Source organism: Prionailurus viverrinus, chromosome F1, assembly GCF_022837055.1.
Source record: "Prionailurus viverrinus isolate Anna chromosome F1, UM_Priviv_1.0, whole genome shotgun sequence".
NCBI lineage: Eukaryota > Metazoa > Chordata > Mammalia > Carnivora > Felidae > Prionailurus > Prionailurus viverrinus.
In genome coordinates this window covers 17,619,255-17,647,133 of record NC_062577.1, presented here as the reverse complement: position 1 = coordinate 17,647,133, position 27,879 = coordinate 17,619,255, and the positions used below count along the sequence as shown (strand labels likewise).

The window sequence follows — 27,879 nt, the reverse complement described above, 5'->3', positions numbered from 1 at the left end:
CTGTTGGCATGAGTATGAATTAGAACATGTTCTGAGTTATGACAAAGGACAGGGTGTAGGAACAGGAAATGGTATTCGGGATAGAGAGGGCGGCAAGATCAAAAGCACAGAAATACATAACAGTATGGTAAGTAAACGACACACTTTTCATTGGAGTGGTAGGAGACAATGCTGAGAGTCAGGTATGGACAGGGCCATGTTGCACTTTGTGTGTTAGGCCAAAGACCACAGATGAATAAAAGTATCATATACATGTGATGAGATATTAGAATTGAGGTTTCAATTGAGACACAGACATAAAACAAATCTGTACGCTGAAGTCAAATACCAGACAAACTGTAGAACTTTACAAAGGAAATGTTTTGGAACCAGTTCTATGACCTTGATCCTCTCAGAACAAGACTATAAAAAGTGGTCAGAGTAAGGAGAAGGGAAGGGATTTTGCAAGAGAGAATTTTTGGAGAAAGCTGTGAGGCTCATCACCCTGCCTCCCACAAGGGTAGTCGATGCATGCAGGGTGGCGTTTGATTCCATCTGGGACATCTAGATGATGAGAAATGACTAGCCGTTGGTGGCAGAACCCAAGAGGGCTGATGCTTTTGGACTAGCCTGCGCTCCTAGAGGTCTGTCAGGGCAAAGGATGTATGGATGTTTCCTGCGGACCAGAGGACTGGAAGGGTGAAGAGACCAGAAGAACAAGAATTCCCTCCTCAAAGTTCTGAAAGGAGTTTTAGGCAACACCTAAGATAGACAAGTACCTGCTAACCTCAAGGAAACCATAGGCAAGAGCGACTCAAAGACAAGACACCTGTGAAGAATTCCCCCAAGTACCCCATGACGGAGCGGTCAGCTTTGAACACTGGCCAGGCTCAGACAGCATTATGGAAGGTTAAGATAGTACTAGAACTTTCTTAGCCCCCTTTGCCTTCCTGTCTCCTGTTGCCCAGAGCCTGGAGGGCACCTAAAACCATGGTAAATAAGCTGGAAGAGAAGAGCAGATGAGGAGAGACCTAAGTAATTTATAATATTTCCTTCTCCAAAGGAAGGCAGACTCCCTGTAACCGGCTTGGCTGGGAGAAGTATGAAGTTCTGATTAGTATCTGGGACTGAACACAAGTTCTGAGTCAAGACCTTCTATTTAAAGCAACCAAAGATTAAATAAATGGATTAGCAACCTAAATATAAAAGCTAAAAATCATTAACACTTCTAGAAGGAAACGCAGGTGAAAATCTCTTGGGACGTAAACAACCCTGTAAACATTGCTGCTGGGAGTGTAAAACGGTTAAAGACACCCTGGAAAATAGTTTGGCAGTTTCGCATATACTTAAACATGGGCTTACCATCCCACCCAGCAATTGCAGTCTTGTGCATTTACACCAGTGAAAACTTATGCATACGTGGCTTTTCTTCATGCGTACCTAAATGTTCTTCAGTGGGTGAATGCGCCCATGAACTCTGGTACATCCATACGATGGAATACTACTCAGCAATAACAAGGAACAAACTACTGCTGGATGCAACAACTTGGACGGACTTCAAGGGCATTCTATGCACTAAAAAAAGGCAATCTTAATTGGTTATATGCTATATGATTCCATTTATATAACATTCTTGAAATAGCAAAACTATAGAGCTGGAAAACAAATTAGTGGTTGCTAGAGGGCAGGGATGGGTGTGGGGAGGCGGCTATGACTGTAAAAAGGTACCAGAGGGAGTTCTTTTCTGGTAATGAAACAATTCTGTATCTTGATTGTGGTGGTGATTACACAAATCTATACGTAGGATTAAATTGCAAAGAACTGTAAACACACACAAATGAGTGCGTATAAAAACTGGTGAAAACTAAATGAAGTCTGTAGTCCACTTAATAGTATTGTACCAAGATCAACGATCTGGTTTTGATATTATGGTACAGTTATAAGATATTGCTATTGGGGAAAGCCGGGGGGAAGGGTTTGTAAAACTCCATATACTATTTTTACAATTTCTGGTGAGTATATAAATTCAAAGTAAAAAGTTAAAAAAAAATGGTTCTAAAAAGGAGAGACTCAAGAAGCTCAGCATATCGTTCCAAAGTCCCCCCTACAAATGAACACCACGCTCAGCTTTTAGCTGTCTCCTGAAAATGAACAAGCAGTCTGCTTTAAAACCTCGTTTTGTCAGTGAGCCTCAGAATTGAGGACATTACTGCGAAAGTTTTCATTTGAGGGATGTTTGGAGGGGTTAGGAAAATTCTTCTCCATGTGTGTATCTTTACCTCAAGACTGGTCAATGTAAGCAGCCCTTTCAGAGCGAGGGTGGCAGCCCGGTGGGCAGTCAGAGCCCTGCAATGCCTGACAAGGCAGCATGACCACTATTCTTCAGCATTTCCCACTTTTTTAAACTTTCTAAAATGCATGCGAAAGGTATAAATATCAGTCTTCTCCTGTCCCAACACCCTCCCACATGACATGGCTTTAATTTGAAAATGTTGCCAATATTGATTCTAGGAAATCACTTTACTGGCTTTTATCTGATTAGATGGCTTTGGAACTATGATGACTTTGTGACATCCTATTGATTTTGCCGCTAAAATGCTCCTCCCGTTGTGTCTTTGCCTCTTCGTTCCCAGTGTCACTATCCTCCTTACAGCCTCCATTACTTCTTACAACAGCTTTTTGCTAACTGGTTTCCCAAACTTAGTCTCTGCAAACCAAGTCATTTGAAATTCCATTCCTGGATTAATCTATACATAGCACAATTAGGTCACTTCCTTGCTCAAAAATGTTTAAAGGCTCCCCAGTGCTTATACAATAAAATCCAAACCCCTCAGTACGACACTCAAGGACTTCCCTGTATATGGAATGTTAGGTTGAGAATAATTTCCACTCAGAATTTTGAAGACCTTTCTCCACTGACTTCTGGTTTTCAACATTTCTATTGAGAAATACAATGCAATCCACCCACTCCTCCTCTTCATGTAACCTATTTTTTCTTTCCAGAAGCTTTTAAGATTTTTTAAGTCTTGGTGATCTGATATTTCTTGATGATGTGAATTGTGTGTGTGTGTGCGCGCGCGCGTGCGTGTGTGTGTGTTGGGGGGGTCTCTTATCTTTTTTTATTCACTGTGCTGCAAATTTGGTGGTCTTTGTAACCTGCACATTAATGCTTGTGCAAAAACATTTTTTTTAAATGTGTTTGAGAGTGACGGAGACAGTGTGAGCAGGGGAGGGGCATGGAGAGAGGGAGAGAGAGACAGAATCTCAGGCGGGCTCCATGCTGCTGCTGCAGGGCCAGACACTGGGCTCAAACCCACAAAACTGGGAGGTCATGACCTGAACTGAAACCCAGAGCAGGACGCTCAACCGACTGAGCCACCCAGGTACCCCACCTGGACATTTATGTTTTCTGGTTTTGAGAAATTTTCTTGTGTTGTTTCTTTAACAATTTCCTCCCCCCAAAATTTTCTATGTTCTCTTTTACTAGCATCTTCTGGGTTGATTTTCTCAATTTCTGTCCCACTTTCTGGGAGAGTGACTTGACTTGAGATTCTATATTTTTAATTTCCAAGCTCTCTTTCTTGTTCCTTTGATATTCCTTTTCTTACAACGTCTTGTTAATGTTTCATAGATGTACACTCTTATCTTTTGAAAACATTATGCTTTAAAGGTGTTTTTGGCTCTGTGCAGAACAGGCTCTGTTCTGTTTCTTCTGGGTTATTTTTTTTCTCCCTCCTATTTGTTTGTTTTGCTCTCTTTCATGTTGGAGACTTTCCTCCAATATCTGGAGATTCTCGGTGATCTGTTTATATTTAATAGCAAAGCACTGAACAGCATAATGGCAGCTTTGCACACTGGGATGGAGCTGATAGACTAATGAGGTTCACCGTAGAGTATTTCCTGGTCAGCTGCTATTTTTTCTTTTTTCTTTTTTTGATAATTTAACATCTTTATTGAGATATGATTCACATACCATAAAATCTATCATTTAACGTATATAGTTTTCAGTATATTCAGATTTATGCAATTATCACCATAATCTACACTTAAAACACTTTCATCACTCCAAAAAGAAGCCTCACGTCCATCAGTGGTCATTCCTCATTCATCCCTTCCCCCATATTATATATATCCCTAGCCTCTGGCAACCACTAATCTACTATCTCCATAGATTTGCTTATTCTGGGCATTTCATAAATGGAATCCTACAATACATGGTCTTTTGTGATGGTCTTTTTTACTCAGCATAAGGTTTTCAAGATTTATCCATGTTGTAGCATGTACCAGTACGTCATTCCTTTTTATGATTGAATAATCCATTTGGCCCTTGAACAACCCAGGTTTGAATTATGCAGGTCCACTTATAAGTGGATTTTTTTTTAAGTAAATACAGTAAATACATTTATAGTACAGGACTGTAAATATACTGTCTCTTCCTTAGGATTTTAACATTTTCTTTTTTCTAGTTTACTTTATTGTAAGAATAGAGTATATGATATATGCAACATACAAAATACGTTAATTGACTGTTTATGTTACCAATAAGAAATCTGACCAACAGTAGGCTATTAGCAGTTAAGTTTTGGGGGAGTCAAAAATTATATATGGATTTTCAACTGCGCAAGGTTGGGGGGAGGTGGTCAGCACACCTAACTCCTGTGTTGAGTTCAAGGGTAAACAGTAACGCATTGTATGGATACATCATGTTTTGTATACAATTCATTCATCAGTTGATGGACATTTGGGTCATTACCACTTTATGGCTATTATAAATAATGTTGCCACGAACCCTCCATGTACAAGTTTTTGTGGTGACATATGTTTTCATTTTTCCTGGATATACTTATGAGTGGAATTATCAGAGAGGATTGTAATAGGGGAACACAAATGTTGTTATCTGCAGGCTTTTTTTTTTTTTTTTTTTACCTGGATTGGTTCAGTTTCTCACATTTGCTATGTGATAAATGTAAGCCTGGCTGTTGGCCTTCTAGAGCTGGGTGAGAGCTGAATCATTCCAGACTTCTGGAGGCGGGTGAGTAAATCAGTCTCCTTCTTTTGTTAGAGACGGTTTTCCTGATTTCTATTTCTCCCCCCTTCCTGAATAACAGACTCTTGCATTTTTGGGGACAACGATGTATCAGGTATAACATTTCTCAGCCTCTCTTGCAGAAAGAGATGGCAATGAGACACAAACAGAAGTCACTGGATGGGATTTCAGGAAAACTGCTTTAAAGGGTATTAACTTAGCTGGAAGACAGGTGCCCTTTTATGATGCCTAAAACATGGATGCTATGGCTGAAGCTTCAGTAGCTACAATGTACCCATAAAGAGAGCCTTGAAGACCCTGGGGATGGCAGAGGAAAAAGCTCACGAACAGCCCTGGTCCCTTAGCCCTGGACGGCCCACCTTCAGATTCTTTTAGGTGAGGAAGAAGTAATTTCACCCATTTAAGCCATTACTATTTTGAGTATCTGTTAACTACGAGCTGATCTGAATCCTAAGTGATACAATTTTAGGATTTCATTCTGTCGGCAACTACACCTGGTCTTCCCCGAATTTTAAGTCACCTGTCACTGTTTTCTCCTTGTCCCATCAAAGATGGAATTCCTGTTTCTGTTTCTTATAGTGAATAACTTTTAAGACAAAAAAGTCAGCAGCTTTTTACCTACCAACTTCAAAACTGGAATTTTACCTGTCCAATCTTATTTCCTCCCTTTCCAATTTACACACCATCAACTATTCAATATTTCTCTTCAAGCTCCATAATTTCCTACTGTCTGCTTTTGCTCATTATTTCCATTCTGAGAAAAGCTCTCTCCCTGTGTCTAAGTTCAAATTATACGTGTTCCACTCATAGGCCACTGCCCTGTAAAGTCGTTCCTGAATATCCAGCAGAAGTAGTCTCACCTCACCTGTACCATTTCCTCCTGGATATTTACTTCTTTTACTGGACTTTCCTGAGGTTGGGGGCCATGTCTTTAAAAAAAATTTTTTTTTCAACGTTTATTTATTTTTGGGACAGAGAGAGACAGAGCATGAACGGGGGAGGGGCAGAGAGAGAGGGAGACACAGAATCGGAAACAGGCTCCAGGCTCTGAGCCATCAGCCCAGAGCCCGACGCGGGGCTCGAACTCACGGACCGCGAGATCGTGACCTGGCTGCAGTCGGATGCTTAACCGACTGCGCCACCCAGGTGCCCTGCCATGTCTTTAGATCTCTACATTCCTTTGTAGCACACAGCTTTCTAATGTGTACCTAACGGTCACATATCATGGATATTACTATATACCAAGAGATTTGGTTTTTAGGGACACCTGGATGGCTCAGTTGGCTAAGCGTCTGATTTCAGCTCAGGACATGATCTCCTGGTTCCAGAGTTCAAGCCCTGTGTTAGACTTCTATGCTGACAGCTTAGAGCCTGGAGCCTGCTTCAGATTCTCTGTCTCCCTCTCTCTGTGCCCCTCCCCCACTTGTGTTTTCTCTCTCTCTTTCTCTCTCTCTCCCCCGAGAATAAACATTAAAAAAAAGAAGAAATTTAGTTTTTAGAAATATTGTCAAAGCTTCACTTTTTATACCTGTGCCCCACAACTTCACAAAGGAAATTCTTAGTTTAAGGATTATTAGAAATTGATCCAAAAAGCAACACTGATACCAAATTCGACCACAGCCTTACAGCAGTGTTTGTAACCAGTAGATCATTGGCGAGATGAGCCTGGGGCCATGAGGATCTTTTAGATCAATCAAGTCTGCATGTTAAGATACTCTATGGTATTTTACACAGAAAAGCTTACTTGTCATATGTAGGAAAACTCATTTAAAAACGGTGTCTCTGCCATCTTAAAGTAGTAACTTAGACCTCATGAGAATAATTTTATCTTCTTAAAATGCTATGAGTACAGATAAGTTTTGTGGTAATCAAAAACCTTGAAGAATTCCACATATCTTGATCACTACTACATTATTCTCTGATACCTGTAGATAGAATCTCTCTTCCTTTTGAAAGGGGGGTGGAGAGATAAAGTGATTTGCACAGCATCGTAATGAGAAATGTAATGAGAAACAGATCCCTGGCTTTTTCAGTGTTCTGGTCAAATTTGGCCAGGTAAGCCATAAAGAAAAAGATGGGCATGTCAGACCAAATGAAGATCTAAAACTTCTATATAATTTAGGGACATGATTTTTAAAAGATAAGAAACAGACCAGAGGAAAAATTTTAGCAACATGCGTAATAGTGGCTTATGATCCCTAGCAAAAAAAAAAAAAAAAAACCAAACAACAACAACAACAAAAAACAGGACAAAATAGTGCAGCAGAAAAATGAGCAAAGCAATAAGTAAACAAGTCATAGAATAAGTGAAAAGATATTCATTCAACTTATTAGACATTAGGCAGACACAAAACAAAAAACTACATCCCCCTTCACTCACTTTTTTTTGAGAAGCAGTATAGCATAAAGTTTAAGACTGTGGACTCTAGAGACAGACTTCTTGGATTCGAAACATAGTTCTGCCATTTTCTAACCTTGTGCACTTTCGTAATTTCTCTGTGCCTCAGTTTTCTCATCTTCAAAATGAAGTCATTACAGTAACTACCTCATGGGATGGCTGTGATGATCAAATGAGTTAGCTTACGTAAAATGCTTAGAACAGGGTCTTAGCACATTGTAAATACCATGTAGGTGTTTATGACTGCTATTTATTCCATCACATCGACTCAATGTACAATGTTGTTTAAAAGACAAAAGTAATCCTAATCTGTTGGTGGAAATGATAATTGCTACAGCTTTTTGAAGGGCAATTTGATCACATGCATCTACTCTACCTGGTAGTTCCACTTCAGAAATCTGACTTAATCACATAAGGATAAAAAACGTGTATGTTCAAAGATGTCCATTACATCTCTATTTTGTGCCCCACGGAGGGAAACAGTTAAAATATCCACACAGAAGTGAAATATGTTACAAAAAAACTAGCATACGAAGACGGCTGTTAAAATAATGTAGATTTACACGTACTGACATAAAATTTGTCCAAAATATACTGAAAAGTTAGTCACAAAAAAATGTGTAATATGATCCCATCGCATATGAAAATAAGTAAAACATACATATGTATTTTTTAAAAATTTTTTAAAGTTTATTTGAGAGAGAGAGAGAGAGAGAGAGAGAAAGAGAGAGAGAGAAAGAGAGAGAAAGAGAGCAAGCACACATGAGTGGGAGTGGGGCAGAGTGAGAGAGGAGGAGAGAGAAAAGCCCCAGCGGACTCTGCACTGTCAGCCCCACATGGGGCCGGAACCCATGAACCGCGAGACCATGACCTGAGCCGAAATCAGGAGCTGAATGCCCAACTGACTGAGCTACCCAGGTGCTCCATGTGTATGGATTTTTAAAGTGGTTTGAAAATATACAAACTGTTAATGAGGTTATTTATAGAGGGGGGCTGGGGAAGGTGAAGGGCGACTTCAGCTTTTTGATCTGTATTTATGTACTAACACTTTTTATTTATTTTATTTTTTTTTTAACGTTTATTTACTTTTGGGACAGAGAGAGACAGAGCATGAACGGGCGAGGGGCAGAGAGAGAGGGAGACACAGAATCGGAAACAGGCTCCAGGCTCCGAGCCATCAGCCCAGAGCCTGACGCGGGGCTCGAACTCACGGACCGCGAGATCGTGACCTGGCTGAAGTCGGACGCTCAACCGACTGCGCCACCCAGGCGCCCCTACTAACACTTTTTAAAACAAAGACATGTATTTTACTGCACAATTTAAAAACTGAAAAAAAGGGCTGGTTACTAGGTTTGCCTAGAGTTTCTATGGATTTGATATAAGAACAGAAATGCTCTGCTACTGAGATTTAGACACTATATACCATTTTGGATGAAATGGCCGGACTTTGGCAATTGATGAACACAACCCAAGAAAACCAGGGTCTTTGAAAGAATCTTTGGTCACACCTATAAGGGCACCAATTCAAAGAACTCATAGGAGAAGTGAAAAGATAATATCTGGTACCTCAGTTGTATTTACCTGCATCTCCAGATGATCTGAAGACAAAAGAGCCTGTTTTTGTTTTTGTTTTTTAAACTGTAATACATCCAAACTCTAGTGAGTATATCACTATATGGGAAAAATAAAGTTTTTGAAAAATTTCTGTTTGGGAAACTTTTATAATTCAAGTGGATTTGAAAAATACAAATATTTGAGATTAATGAGCACCTTTTTATTATGCTGTATTTGAGACACAAAGATACTACCACTGACTGAAGCAGGACAGCGAGGCAGGCCCACATGATGGATTTAGGTCACTGGAAAGGCTGAAGTACACTAGCTGTATAACAGCAGAATCAGAGACTTTAGGAGAATACAATCTCTTAGTAACTCAACCCAAGCATTCTTTTAGGTTACCTAAAGCAAAATGGAATGGGAGGGAACACTGTGAAATTAAAGTGAAATTTAGTGCAAGTTTACAAAATAAAGTGCGCCTATAAAAAAATCTCTCATCTCCCATGTATATGCATAATGCTGCAGAGTTTAAGGCAGTGGCTACTGGATGGGGGGTATTTTAGAGGCCGCACGACATCGCTGTTCTTAGAAGCCAATATTCTGGGGCGCCTGGGTGGCGCAGTCGGTTGAGCGTCCGACTTCGGCCAGGTCACGATCTCACGGTCTGTGAGTTCGAGCCCTGCGTCGGGCTCTGGGCTGATGGCTCAGAGCCTGGAGCCTGTTTCTGATTCTGTGTCTCCCTCTCTCTCTGCCCCTCCCCCGTTCATGCTCTGTCTCTCTCTGTCCCAAAAATAAATAAACGTTGAAAAAAAAAATTAAAAAAAAAAAAAAAAAAAAGAAGCCAATATTCTGAAAAAAAAAAAAAAAAGTCACTCCACTTTCTCGAGACTTATTTAGAAAACGTTTTTAATTCTTAGAATGATGGAAGTTGTAAAATAATAGAAAGAAAAAATAGGAAAAGCAAAAATCAGCTTTTTTTTGGTTACCTTAAAACAAAGAGGTGTGAAGGAGATGATTAACAATGCAATTACACAGTAAATTGGACAGAGTTGCAAATTTCACAGAGTAACTCTAAAGGGGTTCGGGGATAAGAAGAGCTGATATAGCAGTAGTCTGTCATCAAGTCAGGATGGGGGACAACTTACTTCATCTATAAAAAAGAAGAGTAATTTTCTGGCTGGTAAATCTATAATCTGCCATTACATAGACTGTAATCTTTATTTGTAATGTGGGTAACTGAAAATAATGGACTTAGTGAAAGGAAAAAAAACCCAGTATACATTAAGAGTATCAAATACAAAAGGCAGACATACTCCACTCCTTACTAGCTGTGTGACCTTGGGCAAGTTTCTCAATCTCTTTTGCCTTATGAGGATAATAAAAGTATCTAAGGTTATATTACATGAGAAACTACATTAAAAATGCTTGGCACGTAGTAGGCATTCGATAAATGTTAGTGATGGTGGTGATGTGTCAGGATACAGCAGGCACCATTTCCTAAATTTTGAACAATGTGCCCTGGCGCACATTCAATGATTTTATTTATTTATTTATTTATTTATTTATTTATTTATTTATTTCTAATTATTTTTTTAACGTTTATTTATTTTTGAGACAGAGAGAGACAGAGCATGAACAGGGGAGGGTGAGAGAGAGAGAGAGAGAGAGAGAGACAGACAGACAGACAGAATCTGAAACGGGCTCCAGACTCTGAGCTGTCAGCACAGAGCCCGACGCGGGCTCGAACTCACGGACCGTGAGATCATGACCTGAGCCGAAGTCGGCCGCTTAACCGACTGAGCCACCCAGGTGCCCCTCACATTCAATGATTTTAGAAGGTTGTTGTCCCTAGTGAGCTATGCGCATTTGAGGGTTACTCAAGCTGACAGTCCTAAGAATCAAAATATTCCTTTTCATTCAGGTCTTCTAGGTGTGACTGCAAACCAAGACAACTGGTTCCATATGCTGTACACAAAGAACAATGCAGCAGGGAACAGCACGGACTTGAGCCAAATTGCTCAAGTTCAAATACCATTTTTGCTTTTTACTGAGCTCTATGACCTTGGGCAAGATTACTTAATCTCTCTGTGCCTCAGATTCTTCATCTACAAAGTGGTGATAAGAATATCTTACAGGGTTACTATAAAGATTGAACAAGATAATGTATATAAAGTGGCTGGTTCAGGGCTCAGAACATGTTTGCTACTGTCACCATCATCATCCCTATCGTCCGTCATTTTACAAAAGAAAGATACATCTCCAACCACTAGAGTTTGATTCTACAGAAACAGCATTTCAATTCGTTCTTAATTTCCAATATTATAAGATTCTTAAACTGGCTGGGCATTTGAGTCAACACTTTGTAAATTGCCTCAATATGAGCAAGACAAAAAACAAAGAAACAAAAAACAACAAACAAAAAAACCCTGCAGACACAATGAGTCAATTGTAGTATTAGATCTTTCCAATTGTCATTGATGTAAAGTTAGAGAAGGCCAAAAATGCCTTATCAAAACCCACTGTAGAACTGCTTTTTCCATTTAAAAACAAAAAATCCACACTGCTTTTCCTGCTTCAAGCAAGTTAACTTCCTACCTGTCATCTGTGTTACGAAGGGATGGAAGCCGAAAGCTCGTGTTTCTGTCAAGCTTTGATTGGCTTTTGGTCCTCTTGATGGAGCCTTTCAGGCGCTTGCTGAAGAACCCCTAGAACGAAAAGGCAGAAGGTGATGGGAGAGAAAACCATAATAGTGCCTGGCTGTCTTCTTACTGCTTTGTACTGCTTTTGAAAAGAATGTTATAATGGAGACCAAAAAAATTTAATGCCCTACAAAATGCCCATTTTATAATGGAGACCAAAAAAATAATCCAGCTTTTAATTTTTTAATTTATAAATAATAGTTGCTTGAAACTACCTGGTAATGGGACAAATTTTTTTTTCTTCTAGGATAATTGGGATAATTGAACTTTTTGATAACACTTAACTTCTTGTCTCTTGGTTTCTATACCAGCTATGGTAGAGAAACATCTAATTTTGATAACAGATTTTTAAAAACAAAACAAGGTAACAGAAAAATATACTCCTTTCTATGAGGCAATTCAATAGAAAAGGCATCTGGTAATTAATTTCCTGAACTAAATTAAGAGAAAACAGGAAACGAGAATAGCATATGCAAGAGCCCTGAGGTGAGAAGGTACTTAGGACATTAAAGGAATTTTTTTTTTTTTTAAATTTTTTTTTTTTTTTTTAAAGTTTATTTATTTTTGGGACAGAGAGAGACAGAGCATGAACGGGGGAGGGGCAGAGAGAGAGGGAGACACAGAATCGGAAACAGGCTCCAGGCTCCGAGCCATCAGCCCAGAGCCCGATGCGGGGCTCGAACTCACGGACCGCGAGATCGTGACCTGGCTGAAGTCGGACGCTTAACCGACGGCGCCACCCAGGCGCCCCAAAGGAATTTTAAAGAATATGCTGATAGTGAGAAGAGAAGAAGCTTTATACTAAGAGCTGCCAAAAAAACCTCCAAAACCAAAAATAAAGCACTCAACCCCTCCCCGCCCCCCAAAAAAAGAGTTATGTAATTAGTACAAGGTAATACGTTGGTGGTCTCAAAAGTTGTTAAAATTTGGTCTATGTCACCTTGAATATGTTATTCGTAAACTTAAGTTTCAAATGTAGGTAAACTATCTTAAAATGAAATGTGAAATATTTCATAAATGAAATGTCATTTATGAAACCGTTGAAGCATCTAGACTTCAGGAGAACAAAGCATTTTATAGTTTTTGACCACTGCCTCCCTCCTGCCACTTTCACCAAACTATCTAGAGCTCCTTGAATATTTTCCTAGTCTTAGCACCTACTAAACAATCAGCAGCCAATAAAAGTGTGTTGAATAATAGAACAAATGCACGCATGAATGATGATAGCCACTACTTTCAAGTAATAATTCTATTGTTGGCAGATGAAAGGACATCTTACGTCTTGAGAAAAAGTTGTAATTCAAAGAAAAGTATGTTAATGCTGGGAAAATGACTCTAATCACCTTGAGATGAATACTGTCCTGTAGGGGTTATGTACAGTAAGCATTTCCATCAGGAAGAAAAAGAAATACTGGGTCAAGATCAGCACGCCAAATCTTTTATACTCTTTTAGTTATCACCAAAGCCTAGTGTTTTGGCTGAAGACTGTATTCATCAAGATACTCGGGATTACGTTTATCTAATACACTCACAACCTAAGTAGTATGAGACGTGTAACATGTCTATCTATGAGCAGGTCAACTAACAGAGATGGGGGCTTGGCTCTGTGCTGCCCTCACTCAGGGACTTAGGCTAAGGCAGGCTCCTTCTCTGTGCATCTATACCTGCTTCAGGAGGATAAAGGAAATGTGACAAATTATGTACTAGTTCTTAAAGCTTCATGTCACTTCTGGTCTCATTTCATTGGACAAAAAAGTCACACGACCGCACCTAATTTTTGTGGGGAAAGATCTATAATTGTATCACATATCCAGAAAGAAAACTGGAAATATTTGGTGAACAGTAGTGTGGACTACCACAGCGGTTACCCACGCCAAGTATTTTGCAAACACACAGGCATTGCTCCTTCCATTAGAGAAAAATGGAAACAAACTTATTTGAATCAGAAGTAAAACCATTTAGCTGCCTGAAAAAAACACTTAGACGTTATTTCTTGTTATTCTTGTAGCCCAAAGAATAAGGGTAAAAATTCCCCAGGCAGTTTTTTATTATAGGAGCATAGAGGTTGACTGGAAGAAAGAAAACAAGAAAACAAAAAAAATTTTTAAGTACTATATGTATTTTTTTAAGATTTTATTTTATTTTTTTTTTTAATTTTTTTTTTCAACGTTTATTTATTTTTGGGACAGAGAGAGACAGAGCATGAACGGGCGAGGGGCAGAGAGAGAGGGAGACACAGAATCGGAAACAGGCTCCAGGCTCTGAGCCATCAGCCCAGAGCCCGACGCGGGGCTCGAACTCCCGGACCGCGAGATCGTGACCTGGCTGAAGTCGGACGCTTAACCGACTGCGCCACCCAGGCGCCCCTAAGATTTTATTTTTAAGTGCATGCTGTACTGAGTCAGCTGGGGCCCCCGGAAGCACTATATTTCTTAGGGACGGGCATTTGTCTGGTCTTCTGTACAATCTTAGCATTGTAGTTAGGGAAAGTCACTGTCATTTGTTCTCCAAGGCAAAGGCTTTATTTACTACTTACCATGATTTAATCAAGATGATTAACTTGCTCAGAAATGTGGTCTGCAAAAAGGACCTAGAGTTTATAGGATTCTATTAGGATTGTGTATGGTTGATTCAAAAGCCACTGGCCTAAGTTGAGATTTGGCTCAAGGACCTGCGCAAATGCCATATGTAAATATATTTCTAACAAAACTACAGTTAGGCAGTTAAGTGAGAATATATACTAGCAGATGTTTGCTCACACGGTACTTTATCTTTTTGTGGCACTTACTATACAATACTTCTTGTTTCAATCCATTTATTTAGTAAATATTTGTTTTATGTCTATTTGTCATAAAGTACCATACCAAGTATTGTAAGGGAATCGAAGACAAAATAAACACAAACTCTGTCCCCAAAGAGTTTATAGTTTAATATGGGATTTGGAAACTATATATATATAAATATATATGACACAATTAGGGAGGTAAGTGTTCTCAATGTCTGGCATATTTAATCAAAAAATAAAAATTATCTATCATATTTCTTTGAATCTAGGACACCAATGATTGTTAAGTCACACTATTATTTTATGTACACTAAGAAAAAAGCTGCCGATTAAACTATAACATGATGCCTAATCTCTTAGAACTTTTATTTTGTATCAAGAAAGTTTTTCAAAGACTTACTTAGGCAGGTTTTTATCATATAGTGCATAGTGTATACATAAAAAGAATAAATGCAAAATAAACTAGCTTCTTCATTCTTCTGAACTACTTTTTGACTTAGAGTAGTTGTTCATGTTTTTCCACAGAATATTATCATGTGGTCTTTCAAGAATGTTGATGACAAATAGAGTGTCTTAGAAGAATAACTTACAGAGATGTTAAAATGTGAGAAAATACACATCTTAGAATTGATAATATGGTATTATGTTAGAGAGGTACATAGGAAACAATTTCAGGATTTCAGAGAAAGAAGAGGTTGTATCATCCAGAGAAATAAGGAGAAGTTATATAGAAGAAGTGCAATATGCTAGGTCCCGATGAGTAGACAGGATCTGGGTTTGGGGGTTGCTGAGGAGCAAGGCAGCACCACAGGAGAAAGGGCTACAGAAAAATGGAGCCATGTAAAGAGCTGGCAAAGAACAAAACGGGTGCCCCTTAGGTAGACTCAGTCTGGCCAGTATATGATTAGGAGTAGCGAGAAATAAGGTTGGAAAGGTGGATTGTCCACCTATTAATGCATAATTGTCGCTCCCATTGGCCCTTAAACTTTCGAGGGAAGGGGTAATGCTATACCTATCTTAACATCTGCCACAGTGTCTGAACTGTAGTAAGCACTCAATATATATGTGAAATTATGGTTGTTCTGGGAATACAGGTCAGGGAAATTTTAAGACAGCCCAGAGTGGTCAGTAATATTTCATTCTGTTTTTATCTCCTTGATATAACTGAAACATGGTTTTCACTGAAAATATTGTTTAGCTTAGGCTATAAAGGTTGGTCTGGTGTCAGTCTATTCAGCCCTGTGGTCTCCCACATGTTCAGGGAGATCACATAGTGAGTTGAATGGATGCCACTAAAAACTCGCCATCTCCACACTAGTCCCAGCTTCTACTATGCCTCTGTCTTGGACCAACTACGCAGTGAGCCAGCCTTCCAATGACACTACCCCTCCTAGGAAACCTCAGAGTGTATGGCGTGCACACTTGCCCACTGCCCCTTCTGAGCGATTCCTTAAGCACAGATCACTATCCTTTGCACCAAGCGGTTCTTCGGCCTGACTATAGCTAACCGGACCAAGGATGGACACCTGACCTAAAGGTACCAAGAGGGGGCCGGGTAAGAGTTTTGCCTTATGGTATCCCCTGGTAGCTACTAAATACCCTAGGCTGATTCCTGGTCATTCCTTGCTTCGTACTTTACCCTCCAGCAACCCTAGAAGCCTGTAAGTCTCTACACTCACCATGCATCTCTGCTACGGCTCATATCCCTCCCTCTTCCCTGGCTAAGTCATCCTTTCAGACTCAGCTAAGGCATGAGATCTTCCAGCGTGTCCTTTTTGACATGTACCACCTGGCTCTAGATGAGGTGGCCATTCTCTGTGCTTCAGAGGAATCCAATTACATACAGCGAGCCTTACATTTAGCACACGGCAGGTCCACTTATGTGTCAACAGCCCTCCCTCTAAACGCTGAACTCCTCAGGGCAGGGACTACACAATCTTTGCCTTCCCAGGGCAGGTCCGATACCAGGCATTTGGTAGGGGTTCAATAAATATCAACAGAACTGAAATAAAATGGGCAGTGAAATGAGTAAGAGCCACTGTGGAGTTTTCGATACAAGTGCCACCGCAGAAAGAGCGGGCAACTCTGAATCAAAGCGTGGCTTCAAATTCTAGCTCCAATTTCTCCTATTGAGTGACTTTGAGTAAGTTGCAACTTCCAAGCTTCAGATTTCTTACCTGTCAAACGAGGAATAAAAAAACCCTCTTCCTAGGGCCATTCCAGAGAATAAGATAACTGAATGGAAAAGCACTTTTAAAATAATGGAAAATGGGTACCTATAAGTATTAACTTCATCTGAGTCTAGGGAGAGAGACTACTGGGTAGGCGAGGTGGAATCATGGCTTTTCCTCTTAGAAACTACCACATCAAAGGAAGGGAAGGAAACTAGAAAGAAGTTCCACAAATGGCAGGGATTTGGGCCGTTTTGTTCAGTGGCAGATGCCAGTACCTACAGGGATACCTGGTACATCCTAAGTGCTCAATTAACATTCGTTGACCGAACGAACTTACTGAAGGCTTCCTGGATATGAAGCACTGCTAAGTGCTTTCTAGTAGTTCCAATACTGTTTAGTCGGCGCAATGACTCCACAAAATAGGTATTCAGCAGCTTGCTTTAGGTAACACAGTTTATAGATGAGGAGTCAGGATTTAAACCCAGTATTCTGCTAACATGCAAAACGTTTCATTCATTCACATACTTACTGAGCACCGTTTATTGGCCACATGCTTGAGGCACCTGAGCTCGATCAGTGAACAAAACAAACAAAAATCTTTGCCTTCATTAAGCTTCATACATTAGTGGAAAGAGACAGACAATAAACAAAGGACATAAGAAATTAGTAAAAGACAAGGGCTACAGAAAAATAGAGCCATGTAAAGAGCTGGGAATATAAAGTGGTCATGATAGGCCTTATGGAGAAAGATTACACTGACTAAAGATTTGACGGGGGACAGCCTCAGATCTCAGAAGGGAAAAGCATTCCAGGCAACAGGAATGGGATGGGCAAAGGCTTTAGGGAAAGGAAGCCTACCAAAGGAAGAACTCCCGGTATGAGGAGAGCCAAGAAGTCAGTGCGGCTGGAGAGGAGGAAGTGGAATGGGAAGGGTTGTGGGAAATGAGGAAACAGAGGGAGCAGTGCTGGTCCCAGTCGTGAGGTGGGTGGGCAGATCCTGCAGGCCACTGTAAGGACCTTACTTTTTTTTTTTTTTTTTTTTACTGTTTATTTATTTTTGAGAGAGAAATGAGCGTGACCCCGGGAGGTGCAGAGACAGAGAGGGAGACAGAGAGGATCCAAGGCGCGCTCTGTTCTGACAGCAGACAGCCTGGTGCGGGGCTCAAACTCACAAACCGCAGGCTCATGACCTGAGCTGCAGTCAGATGCTCAACCGACTGAGCCACCCAGCACCCCAGCACCCCGGGACCTTACCTTTTACTCTGATTTCTAAGGAAAGCAACAATGAGAGACGAGACCCATCAAAGCAGTCGCAAATAAGCAACCATTTGTTTTTCTGAGAGGACTAACTTTACCTATGAAAACAGAAATGTGTACTGATTTAACATGGTTTTGAGCAAGAATGTGTGCCATGTGAACAGTTCATTTTCTTCACCAACAGCAGATCACCTACCCAGAGCTGGTATACACAGAAGGTGTCTGACTTCTCCCAGGTCAAACAGCTGCCAGGAGGCAGAGTACAACCTCAAGCCCAGGCAGCCCGAGTCCGGAACCCTGGCTTTTTAACCTCTATGCTACCCTGACTCTCCACATTCTTATTCCTCTTCAAGATACTCCGGGCACTAGGATATAATGCATTTATAATGCACATTCTCCGTGGGTGCTATATTTAATTTCTACACATATCTTATTACAGAATCATATACCACAAAAAGGAAGAAATGCACTATGACAATTCAAAAATATGAGGGGAAAAAAGAAAACAAAACTCCCACCAATGTGACATCTGACTTAGAAAAATTTGCCCCTAGGGCTCCTATCTATATAATTAAACTGACATGAAATGGAAACCCTATCGAAATTACTTTTAAATATAACTGACTCTATGGTCACTGAGAGAAAAAAATGCAAATATGAAATTTACAGAGAGATGGATGTCGAGAGGAAAATGCTTCTCTCTTTCACGTTAAGTTAGGACGTCTATGTCTCATGTGAATGTGAAGAGTACGTGATGCTCCTACAAGCTTACTTTAAAATCCAATAGCATGAATGGAAACAAAGGAAAAGACTACAAATAAACTGATTTCATCCTTACCTGAAAACACACTACTAAAACCCTCAAAACAAATCCTACCTGTCCAATCCTCTTCTGAAACACTGTTGCTACCAGCTACAACTCTGAAAAACAGTAAAAAGCTTACTTAAACGCCTACATTGTCAGACAGCAACTGATAACGACTACAGTGATGTACTTTAATTAGCCGGTACTCACTCTTCTCTGCCAAAACAAGGCTTACACTTAGCAACTGCCCAGGGAAAGGAAAAGCCAAACGTTGCCTTTCTCTGGAGCTTGGTGTGAGGAGAATGATAAAAGGTGTTCACCACCTACCAACTGGAGTAACCCCCGAAGACCGGACTTGGCTGTCAGGTCCCGACTGTAACTGAAATAAAGTTGCTGCTATGCAACCGCTCCCAGAAGCCTCTGTGGCGGCAACGGCAGCCGGGCCGTGCCGTTCCCTGAAGACGTGGAGAAGTGGAGGCAGAGAAGCACGCCATCACCTTCCCCACAAACACACGGTGATGCGCAGCAGGAGCCTGCTCTCATCCTGCGTGAGACTGTTTCTTATCAGTGGCCACACGAGGGATTAAGGAAATCTAGGCGACTGAAGCACTTTTAATAGCAGTTCCTTAAAATATTACATGACGCACAGTAAGAAAATGCCACCTTGTCAACTAGAAAGGACCCAGGCGAGAACTGTTCTCATTCTGGCTTTTAAAGTTTTCGTTTAATTAGTAAATGCATTCCTGTGTATTTGTGTGCTTTAGCAGTTCACGGTATTATGGATTGCAATGACCTGACAAGGGCTATGTCCTATATCAATTACTCCCTTCCTTCCCCTTTTAATGTAACTGAGGAACTTACAGATGCTCAGAAAATGTTCACGAGAATCCAGTTGTAGACAATTCACAGGAGAAAGGAAAAGGAAGGGTTACTGAAAGCGTTAACCTCCACTTTCCAGCCATCATATTTTACTTCCTTAGCGTATCTTCCAGTTATTGGAAGTCCAAGGAGGGAGGGAAACTCTAGGTAACAAGAGTAACAACAAAACAACAAACAGTTGCAAAGTGCTTTGTAGTTAACGAACAGTTTCAGTGTGGGTAATTTCCCCCCTAGTAGGGACTTGGGGTTGGTTTGTTGGTTTGTTTTGCAAATTAAATCATCAAACGGAAAAAGAAAAGGTCCTATAATAAATTACAACTGTTTTTCTAGCACAGAGCTGACGATAAATCAGAATTTCTGGGCGTGGGGCACAATGATCTGCATTTTTGACAAGCATCCAATGATTCTCTTTTATTAAACAAAGTAAAACATTTATTATGAAACTTAAAAAAAAAACAAAAGCGCATACATTACACCCATACCCATTAATCAGATCTAACCCACATTAACATATTGATATATTATTAGATTGTATTAAAGTATAAAAGTAAAATACATATGTTATATGGCATGTTTTTAAAAATTATTATAATATGATATAACATATTGATATATTAACATTTGTTGGGGGGGGGCAAACACCTTTTCTATCCCTAGTAATATTCTTTGTCTTAGGAGATTCATTTTCATATGATGAAACAATGTTATATCAGATTTCTTTTGATCATTACCTTCCTGTTAAATTTTTTCAAACTTTCTACTTTCAACTTTTATATGTTATATTTTAAATATATCTTAAAAAAAAACCCATTAGGTCTATTGAGGTATAATTTACGAAAGGATAACTCACCATATTTAGGTGTATAACTCGATGAGTTTTGACAAATGTATCCTACTGCAAACGAGATACAGATTTTCACCACCCGAAACGTTTCTTCAGGCCGCTTCACAGTCCATCCCTTCCTCCCGCCTCAGCCCCTAGAAACCACTGGTCTGATTTGCCCCTACAGTTTTATCTTTCCCTTCATGCTCTATCAATGGAACTATGCAGTATGGAGGCTTCTTTCACTTAGCACACTGTTTGGGGGGATCTATCCATGTTACTGCGTGTAGTCCATTCCTTTGTATTCCACATATGGATACACCAAAATATGTTTATCCATTTGCCAACTGATGGGCATCTGGGTTGTTTTCAGGTTGGATCTATTAAGAATAAATCTGCTAAAAAATATGTGAACAAGTCTTTACGTGGACATATGGTTTGGGAACCACGGAGTTAAAAGCTCGGTTGGAAATTCACAAATAAATAACATGGAGAAATGGCAACTTGTTAAAAGGATAACAGGTGAGGTGGCGTGGCGGAGGGAACTTGAGAAGGAAAGGAATTCCTGATGCTTTTCCTTTCTATTAAAAATTCTAGATTGACAGGAAATTTGGAAAAATAGTACGGAGAGTTTTCTCTTACCCAGCTTCCCCCAATGTTAACATCTTACCTAACCATAGCGAAATTATGAAAACTAGGAAATGAACCTAGGGTAGCATGCTGACAAATTACCTAATTCTAATTTCACCAGTTTTTCCACTGTATTCATTTTCTATTGCCACTGTAACAAATTATCACAACATGGTGGCTTCAACAGTACAAATCTATTATCTTACAGCCATGTAGGTCAGAAGTCCAACATGGGTCTCACCTGGCTACAGTCAAGGTGTCTGCAGGGCTGCACTCCTTTCTCAAGACCTGGAAGAGAATCTGTTTCTGGCCTCTTCCAGCCTCTAAAAGGCCTCCCACACTCCTTGGTTTATGGTTCCCTTCCTCTGTCTTCAAGGCCAGCAATGCTGCATTTTTATGAAAGGTTCTGTTTTTAAGGCCTTGAGATTAGATTGAACCCACCTGGATAATCTCAGGTACTTTTCTCACCTCAAGGTCTTTAGCCTTAATCACATCTCAAAAGTCTCTTTTGCCATGTAAAATAGCATATTCACAGATTCTGTGTATTAGCACGTGGACATGTTGGGGGCCATTGTTCTACCTTCCTTCCACACATAGCGTATGTAATTACTTTCTTATGAGTAGGCATTTAGGTTGTTCCCAATATTTTGCAATTATAAACAATGCTGCCAAGAATACCTTGTGCCTATGAATTTTTATGCTGATGGAGGTAAATCTTCGGTAGACTGCTTGAAGTGGGGCTGCTGGGTCAAAGGGTGAGCACATAGTAGCGTTGCCAAAATCCCCTCTAGAAGGGTTGTGCTAGTTTGGATTCCCATCACTAATGTATGAGAGTGTCTGTTTCCCATGATCTCACCAACTAAATCTGAGGTCATACTGTATAGTTTTTGCTCACCTAAAGGTGAAATAGCCTCAAAATATTGTTCTAACTTGAATCTCTCTGATTATCAGTGAGTTTGAACATTTTTCAATACGTTCAGGATAATTTTTATAGTGCTTGAGAATCACCTGTTCATACTTTGTTTTTCTTCAGTTCTTTTATTGAGTTTTGGGTCATTTGTCCCTCTATTTTTAATAGTCCTTTGTATGTTGTGAATATTTTCTTTCAGTCAGCTGGTTGTCTTTTAAGTTTCTTATGATGTTAATAAATCATAAGACAATTAAAAAAAACATTTTTGCCTCTGTAACCATTATAGTAAAGTAACCATTACAGAAAGTTTTTCCAACATTAAGGTCAAAGAAGAATTTATCAATGTCTCCTAGTACTTATATGGTTTATTTATTTAATTTTACATTTAGATCCCGAATCCATTTGGAGTTCATGCTTATGTGAGGTGTGAAATACACATCTAATTTATCTTTTTTTTTTGCAAATGGCCACTCAGTTGTCCCTACACTATTTATTTCAAATGCCAACTTCTCAGGAAACCATCCCTGATTTCTCTAATAGGAGTTAGTCCCTCGCCTCTGATTATCTAGCTCTTTTGTTTATATGACTGTTTTCCTCTGTCTTGACCAATAATTAGTTCTATTCCTATGTTATATCCCCTACTGAGTCCTAACTCCTGAAAGCAAACATTATTGAGCTCATCTTTGTGTTTCTTCAATGCTTAGCATACAGTGAGTTACTTAATATATACTTGTGGAATGCTAATGATTAACCTGAATTATTAAAAAAAGTTCAATACACTTAAGAAGGTACGGAAACTACCTAATGCATTCAAGGGAAAAAACTCCTCAAACTTATTTAAATTAAACTAAGTTTGTGTTTCAAGAGGAAAAGTTTTGTATCTGGAATATTCACTTCTGTAGAATACCTCAGTTCCTGCTAATGAGATGTATGTTGATTTTCTTATGACTGGCAGAGACTGCTGATCTTAAGTTCACAGAGTATGCATATAAGAAAAATGGCTTTAAGGGATAAAATAATGAGAAATGATAGGTCAAAACTAAGAAAGAGAACATTCTCCCAAAGTGAGGTCTATTAGTCTATTGGACAGTCTCCCAGAGGTTATCATGGAAGCCTGAAAAAGCATCAGATAATAGAATGTGAGAGATACTTTTTCATTGTCAGGGGAGATGGACTAGATGAATTTAATTGAAGTTTTCTATCTCTCATTTCTAGGACTCTAAGAATAAAAGCATCGCAGAGAGAGGGGGGCTTTGGAGCCTAGGAGTCATTTAAAAAAATAAAATTCTTACTGCCTCTGGTAAAACAAAATGCACCTACAACCCATATTATGGAAATGGTGGTAAGCAAAAGATACAAGTAAAACAATATAATTATTCTTTACTAATGTCGATCAGGATGGCTTCTTTAAAAATATATAAAATAAAATGGGGGAAAGGAAGGAGAAATAAATCAAGGAAAGGATTTTATTAGGCATATTTATATAACTTCTAGAGGCTATTTCCTAACTATACTGCTTCTAATACTGCAAATATTTGTTTTTATTATAAATTTAGGCCCCAAATATTAACATATTGATCCTTAGTATATAGTACCTTTTATCCTGCAACTTTCAAGGATCTTAAAATATCTGTGTAATATTTCATTGTCATAAAAAAGGCATCACAGGCCTTAGAGTAGGTCAAACAATTTGCTCTGGGTCACACAAGTGAGACACTAACTGAACATAACTTAAAAAAATAAAGCTCTTATCACTCCTTTGCCTGTTTTAGATACAAGCTCCTAAATGCTAATATGAACTCCTTGTACTAATGCCCTGGCAGAATTACACAGGCAGGGGACACCGGCCCTAAATCATATGGTCAGAGGATTTTTCAACTGCGGGCACCTGATTTTAATGGACAAGAGCCCCTGAGTGACAGTGGTCTCAGTGACTGCATGAGATATGAGCCCCGGTAGCTAAGGATAGATCATCAGGTTTTGGCCTTCACTTCTGATGGAGCTATTGTCTGTTTTTCATTTAACTTAAAAAAAATTTTTTTGACGTTTATTAGAGAGACAGAGCGCAAGTGGGGGAGGGGCAGAGAGAGAATGAGACACAGAATCCAAAGCAGGCTCCAGGCTCTGAGCTGTCAGCACAGAGCCTGACGTGGGGCTTGAACCCACAGACCATGAGATCATGACCTGAGCCAAAGTCAGACGCTCAACTGACTGAGCCACCCAGGCGCCCCTCATTTAACTTTGAACGAGTTGAGAGTAGACCACATTCCTCCATATCCAATTATTCCTTGAGTAAGAAGCCAACCAAGATAGTCCCCATGTTACTCTGTCATTAATCTCACAGGACTCCCATTAAAAGAAAATTACTTCCTTCTACTCACTACATTCTTCCCTTAATTATGTTTTATTTAACAGATTAGTGTAGACCCTTAAAAAGAAAAAACAGTACACAACCTTGACTAATATTAAACCATCAATGATGAAGATGCTATGGCTTAAGAGGTTAACGTCTTTACAATGGGCATACCTTGGGTAATCATGAATGTCACCTATATATTCAGTGAGTTTTCATAAACAGGTTAGGAAACAGAAAAGGCCTGTGCTGGAATTGTAAGATTAACAAGATACAGTCCTGACCCTTCTTGAAGAGTGGTTTCTAAATTGCCTTGACTATGTATCAAATGAGTAAAATATCGTTGGTATGTGTTCCTAAAATTGTTTACTTGTAAAACATAAGAACGTTCTAATGTATGATTATAAAACATTCAATAACATAAAAATTTAAGGAGTGTAATTTTAAAAATTAAATATTTATTATTTTCTTTCTGCAACTCAGATGGATCATATTAAGCACCCTACAAGATATATATATCCTATTCTGGAGACCACCACCCAGAATATCACAGACCAGGGAAGGCAACCATGCCAATAATGAGGCTACAATATACCAGTATCAATCCTATAACAAATGAATGCATACATCTATGGAAGAACAGAGAAAGTCAAGGCTGATGTTGCCTAGAAGAGGTAGTGAGACACTGGAGCTGAATTTTAAAGGATGAGAATACTTTCAGGAAACACAGATGTTGGCCTTGTTAGGCAGAAGTGTGCAAAGATACCTGAGAAAGCTTGTTTGGGAACTTTTAAGTTTGGTTAAAAAAAAAAAAAAAAGGACACTAAGAGAACCCTGTAAGTTTGGAGGCTGAGAGATGTGGGGGTGGGGATGGTGATATTGGGTATTAGGAAATGAAACTGGAAGGGCAGCCAAAAACTTGATAACGAAAGGTTCTCTGTGCCAAGCGAACTTTGGTTTTTATCATCCTGTAAAACACAAGTCAAACTCAAAAGCTTTCAGCGGGTGACTGATGCTTTTTGATGGAAAAGCCAGCTCTGTCTGGAAATATTTAAATGAGGGGGAGAGGGAAGGAAGAGAAAGAGGAGAGTGGAAAGAACCCGCTGTGCAAGCCAAATAAAATGTACAAAATTTGGTCATGTCCATGGGCATGGGATGACAGAGACTTACTAAAAGACTCTGAGCAAGGGAGAGTCAAGTAATGATCAGGGTTAGAGCAGCAGTGTTAAGGCTAAAGTGGGTGACAGAGGTGTTGGATGCCAGGAGATGAGTTAAAGTCTTTCCTGTACTAGATGATACTGGCTACATGGTTGGAGGGGCTCAGTGCAAAATACGTGGGCCCTTGTTCGAAAGGCAGGAACACGAGGCCATTAAACGTACTAAAATAGAAAACTTTCCTTTCTTGAGCAGTCTTTCTCCCTATCTGCTATGATGTTTTTCATTTGCCATTTAGTGTCATGCTCCCTCAGGCACCGGGGCAAGTGCAGACCTTCACAGGTGCCGGGGGCCCCAGCCCATGACTCACTATGTAGGTGGCCCACTGGCTGCCAGGTTGCCTCTCCCCAGCCAACAAAGCCATGTACCATGCCCGGGCCCAGTGTAGGGAAGTTGAGCCAGGCTTCTTCCCTGTCCACAGCTGCCTCTGCAATTCACTAGGTATCTGGGTTGGGGGTGGCCAAGAGGCTCACTCCAACTGAGTTGTGGCCTTCAGCTGCCTGCCAGATACTGGTGAAGCTGACCAAACAGGGGAAGGACGCCCCTGCTTGGAGGTGCCATGGGGTGCCCAGCCCAACTCCTATCTTTTTATGCTTGTGTAAAGGCCCATGCCAGGGTCAGAGAGTGAAAGCTAGGGCTGGGTGAGGCGGATGCGGGGAGGCTGGTAGGAGTTCTGGGGGTGGGGAAGTGGGTGGAAGAGAATCCATCCCAGGGAAGCAACAGCAGGTGGTGACGGGCCTTGGCTCCCAGGTCCCAGTACGTGCTTCACTGTCCCAGGGGCCCCACTTACAGAACACAAATCCAAAGATGGATCAATAAGAATCTTAAGATGGTGACCACAGAACATTAAAGTCTATGCAAGGGGACTTTCTGAGTGCACTGCGCTTGTCTCATGCTCATGAGGCAGGTCCTGGTATTGGTTCAGGGGAAGGATAACAAGCACTGAAAACTCAAGTAAGTAGCAGTGGGGCTGGAAGATGGATGGATGCATCTGAGGAGAGGAGAAGATATGGTAACTGAATTTGGGAGGAAAGAAAATACTACGGTTGTGGGAACTGAAGAAATCTGTAGCACTACAAAGCTAGAAATTCGGGAGGAAGATAGTTTTGGGGGAAAACATAAGTGTTTGGGGGGCACACAGTATGGGGCAAGCTAAATTTAAATTACTACGGGACATCAGAACTGTTAGTAGAATACAGAGGACTGTTTAGAAAAATATTCTCCAAGAAAACAACATCACTATTTCCTGATTTGTTGATCATTAATTTCATTGCTATACAAAAAGTCATTAAAAGGTCCTTCTAATATGAACACCTCAGCATTATCCCATTAAACAGACCCACATATAAAACATCACAGAAAAATACAGAGGCAAAGGCAGACTACATACAAAATGAAAAAAATCAAGGAGTTTATTCAATAACCATGAACTTATGGAAGAGATTATAAAGTACACTATATAAGATATGAATAACCCTTAAGATGTAAAAGTTTGCAAAAATTAAAAAATATCTACATGTATATATATGATTGCCATCATTTTTTTCTTTTAAAACCATATGTCACGCTTCATATTTCTATATCCTTAAGTAAAAATGTATGAAGCTATATAAGCTTCTTTATCGCAGGCAAAATTATGGTAGTTTGCATAAAAATGCAAATATGCAAAGTATCACTAATGAGCACCAAAAAAAAAAAAAGCCACACGCACGCACTTGAAGAAAATAAGCAGCCAAAATATAATGAAATGCATTTTGTTGTCTTTTTTCCTCCCCAAAATATATTTCACTCAACCCAATATACCCAAAATACTATCATTTCAACTTGTAATCAATATTAACAAGTATTCAGATACTGTCTATACTTTTTTCCTCAGGTTTTTTTAATAGCTTTATTGAAATACAATTCACACACCATCAAACTCACTACAGTGCAAAATTTAGTGGCTGTGGTATATTCAGAATGTTGTGTAACAGTCACCACAGTCTAATTCCAGAATACTACCATCACTCCCCAAAAACATCCCATACATATGAGTAGTCATTCTTGGCTCAACCCTTGGCAACCACTAATCTAGCTTCTGTCTCTATGGATTTACCTACGCTGGCCATTTCACCTAAGTAGAACCATATAATATGTGGCCTGTTGTGTCTGGGTTCATTCACTTAGCATGTTTCCAAGGTTCTTCCATGTTGTAGCATGTATCAGGACTTCACTCCTTTTCATGGTTGAACAATACTGCTGTATTGTGAGACCCCATTTTGCATATCCATCCTTTTTCAGCTGATGGACATTTGGGTTGTGTCTACTTTTAGGTTGTTACAAATAATGTTGCTATGAACATTCACGTATAAGGTTTTGTATAAAC

At 39.7% G+C, this 27,879-nt stretch overlaps 1 protein-coding gene across 4 annotated transcripts in view; it reads right to left on the bottom strand.

Moving 5' to 3' along the window:
- Positions 1–27,879, bottom strand: part of RASAL2 (RAS protein activator like 2) — a 355,403-nt gene that overhangs the window by 49,199 nt on the left and 278,325 nt on the right. For all 4 annotated transcript variants that reach the window (XM_047840334.1, XM_047840335.1, XM_047840332.1 and 1 more), the window contains exon 5: positions 11,577–11,686. In XM_047840334.1, the coding sequence (XP_047696290.1) occupies positions 11,577–11,686 (110 nt within the window). The remainder of the gene's footprint in view (positions 1–11,576; positions 11,687–27,879) is intronic.